Genomic DNA, 1,374 nt, shown 5'->3' on the forward strand with positions numbered 1-1,374 from the left:
TTCAAAGAGATCTTAGCACTAGAAGTATTCTAAAATGTGAAGAATACAACCCCGCGGGTACAAAATGATCCCAGGGCGTACGGATAGGGTTAAACCCATACCATTGTTACTATTTTCACCATTTAATAATTTCCCTCTCTAATAAGCACTCACTCCATCTGTTTGTCTCGGATGAAGTCTTTGAGCTGGTCGTGGTGGTGCATTCGACTATTGTCCAGGGCTCGAATCAACGGTGTGTCCACGATATCGGGCGCGATTAGGGCGTATTCGATTCCTTGTTGTGGCAGTGTGGGTTCTTGCTGTGGGTGGGAAGAGAAATATTATGTTATCGATCCAGTGCTGTTGTGGTTATTATCGATCCAGGGAAGATGAATATAAATTAGTTAAGTCATGATAAATTCAATGTTTACAGCGTGTGGCATCATGTTGAAATCAGGCGCTCGTCAAATTAAAGAGACCAAAAAATCTTTTACAAACCGTCATTATATTTAAGCCCGCTGGGTAATTTTCATCGAATTCATTTTTGGTGGTCAAACACATTTTTCATGTCCTTTTAGGAACATATTATTATTCCTGTGTGGATTTTAATTACAAAGGATGAAATGTACAAAACAAAGGTAAATCAGCAGTTCCCAGGGACTCTCAAGCTTTGGGGGTCATCAAACGTTGGCGGCCATTTTCTCGATCAATTCTACTCGGACACCAGGTAAGTAGTAGTACAGGGTTTTACGGCGCTCGCAACTGCACAAGGTCATATGAGCGCGCGGTAAGCCCCATATCGTTTCATCTACACTTCAGTGCAAATAGATGGGCATTTTTCATTTTAAAATATGAAAAATAACAAGCTTTAAGATGATACCACACTTATATATATCGTTGGCAAACTGTTCAAAGGTACTAATCCCAGGAAGCAAAATGTTTCAGGAGAAAGATCTTGACTTGCGTTTCGTAACATTGAGAATTTGAATTTCGGCAAAACATCTCTTGGTCACAAGCAACCGATACCATAGATTAAGCATACGCAATTTTGATTTCTAAAAAAAAGTGGCCTTCGTACATCTGAACTGAAGAGAGGGCCCACGATACATGCCCAAAACTTGACGAGAGCATACTAAAAAGAACCAGTAAACAGGACCCAAAATTGTATTAAAGTGACCGTAAAAACGACTGAAACTAAACTACTTACCGCCAGGCTGGAGGTGTATGCTCGTACTGCGTGCTTGGTGGCGGAGTAGATGGGGGAGGGGAAGTTTGTGGTCAGCCCTGTGGGATCATCATCAATATCATCATCATCATCATCACCATCACCATCATCATCATCATCATCATCATCATCATCATCATCATCATCATCATCATCACCATCACCATCAT

General features: G+C 41.0%; 1 protein-coding gene across 1 annotated transcript in view; it reads right to left on the reverse strand.

The window, feature by feature from the left end:
- LOC106013868 (15-hydroxyprostaglandin dehydrogenase [NAD(+)]) overlaps positions 1-1,263 on the reverse strand; it is a gene marked incomplete at its 5' end in the record, with an annotated part of 4,073 nt that extends 2,810 nt beyond the window's left edge. The window contains 2 exon segments of the mRNA XM_013090650.2: positions 154-299; positions 1,187-1,263. Of these exon segments, the coding sequence (XP_012946104.1) occupies positions 154-299; positions 1,187-1,263 (223 nt within the window).
- Between the last annotated feature and the right edge of the window lie 111 nt (positions 1,264-1,374).

The sequence above is a fragment of the Aplysia californica genome, unplaced genomic scaffold, assembly GCF_000002075.1.
Source record: "Aplysia californica isolate F4 #8 unplaced genomic scaffold, AplCal3.0 scaffold01391, whole genome shotgun sequence".
Lineage (NCBI taxonomy): Eukaryota > Metazoa > Mollusca > Gastropoda > Aplysiida > Aplysiidae > Aplysia > Aplysia californica.